This window comes from Arachis ipaensis, chromosome B06, assembly GCF_000816755.2.
Source record: "Arachis ipaensis cultivar K30076 chromosome B06, Araip1.1, whole genome shotgun sequence".
Classification (NCBI taxonomy): Eukaryota; Viridiplantae; Streptophyta; class Magnoliopsida; order Fabales; family Fabaceae; genus Arachis; species Arachis ipaensis.
This window is the reverse complement of record NC_029790.2, coordinates 132,400,396-132,401,672: the sequence shown is the minus strand read 5'-3', so window position 1 is coordinate 132,401,672 and position 1,277 is coordinate 132,400,396. Positions and strand designations below refer to the sequence as shown.

At 24.0% G+C, this 1,277-nt stretch overlaps 1 protein-coding gene across 1 annotated transcript in view; it reads left to right on the top strand.

The window, feature by feature from the left end:
• LOC107648538 (probable flavin-containing monooxygenase 1) overlaps positions 1-1,277 on the top strand; it is a 4,814-nt gene that overhangs the window by 2,051 nt on the left and 1,486 nt on the right. Inside the window, exon 3 of the mRNA XM_021105847.1 lies at positions 1,003-1,181. Within this exon, the coding sequence (XP_020961506.1) occupies positions 1,003-1,181 (179 nt within the window). The remainder of the gene's footprint in view (positions 1-1,002; positions 1,182-1,277) is intronic.

Genomic DNA, 1,277 nt, shown 5'->3' with positions numbered 1-1,277 from the left:
GAATGAATATTTTTTTTCTAAAAAATATTTTCAAATAATAATGAAAATTTAGCTAAAATACGTCCTTCAAATATATTAGTAAACTTTTTTAATTAATACATAACAAAAACAATTTTAGCTAGTTGAGATTGAAAAACAGAGAGAATAGTCAAACTAATGAATGAAGAGTCGCAATGATGATCATATGACATGAGATGACTTGTTGACCTTCAATCTGAAGTTTCGTACGTCATGCCATTTTTGGTCAACGCCTGAGTGTAATATACTAATAATTAATATACATAAATATAGGTGGTTTAATTATTGTGTGGTCGTATAATTTTACTAAATTTTTAATTAAATTTTTACTGTGATAAAAATGTTAGAATTAATAGAATATTCTGTTAAACTATATAAAATATTCAGTCAAGTGTTAGATATATTTGTTTTGTTTAACGAAATATTCCGCTAATTCCAATATTTTTATCACGATAAGAACTTAATTACAAAATCTGATATGGTATAGAGACCTAATTAAAAAAATATATATAAGAACTTAATTAAAAATTCAATAAAATTACCTAGATTGACAGAATAATTAAACCAACATAAAAAATTTTAAAAAATTAGTTAGAGAGATATAATAAGTTCAATAAAAAAAATAGTTCTTGTAAACATAAATTTAAAGATAAATTACAAGCACCTCTCATAATGAATTTAAACAACATTATTGTACACGTATATGTTAATTTATGAAATCTTTTTTTTTTTAATTAAACGATAATACACTTCATAATATGTTATGTTTTACAAGATATAGTATTCATTTTTTTATATATATATATTTTGCACTATATATGTATGACTAATATTTTTCCCAAAGATATAACATTAAAAAATATTAATGTGAATATAATAAAAAAAATAACATGTACACATACCAATATTTACTATTTTAGTCTCCCTAAGTAAATTTATTAGCATAGTTATGTTAATCTGTGTTTTTAATTTGTTGAATTAAAGGAAGTGGAGGGCAACCTTGCACAATGGTGATAAGGACTTTACATTGGACAGTTCCATCATACTGGATTTGGGGATTACCATTCTTCTTGTTTTATTCAACAAGATCCTCTCAGTTCCTCCATGAAAGACCAAACCAAACATTGTTAAGGGCTCTGCTATGCCTTCTTTCATCTCCAATGGTAAACCTCAACTTTAATTATAAGCTACAAATACTCCACATTGACTTCTATTCAATTTCTTTTTAATAAAAAAATTTTTTTTTTTCACACATTTAA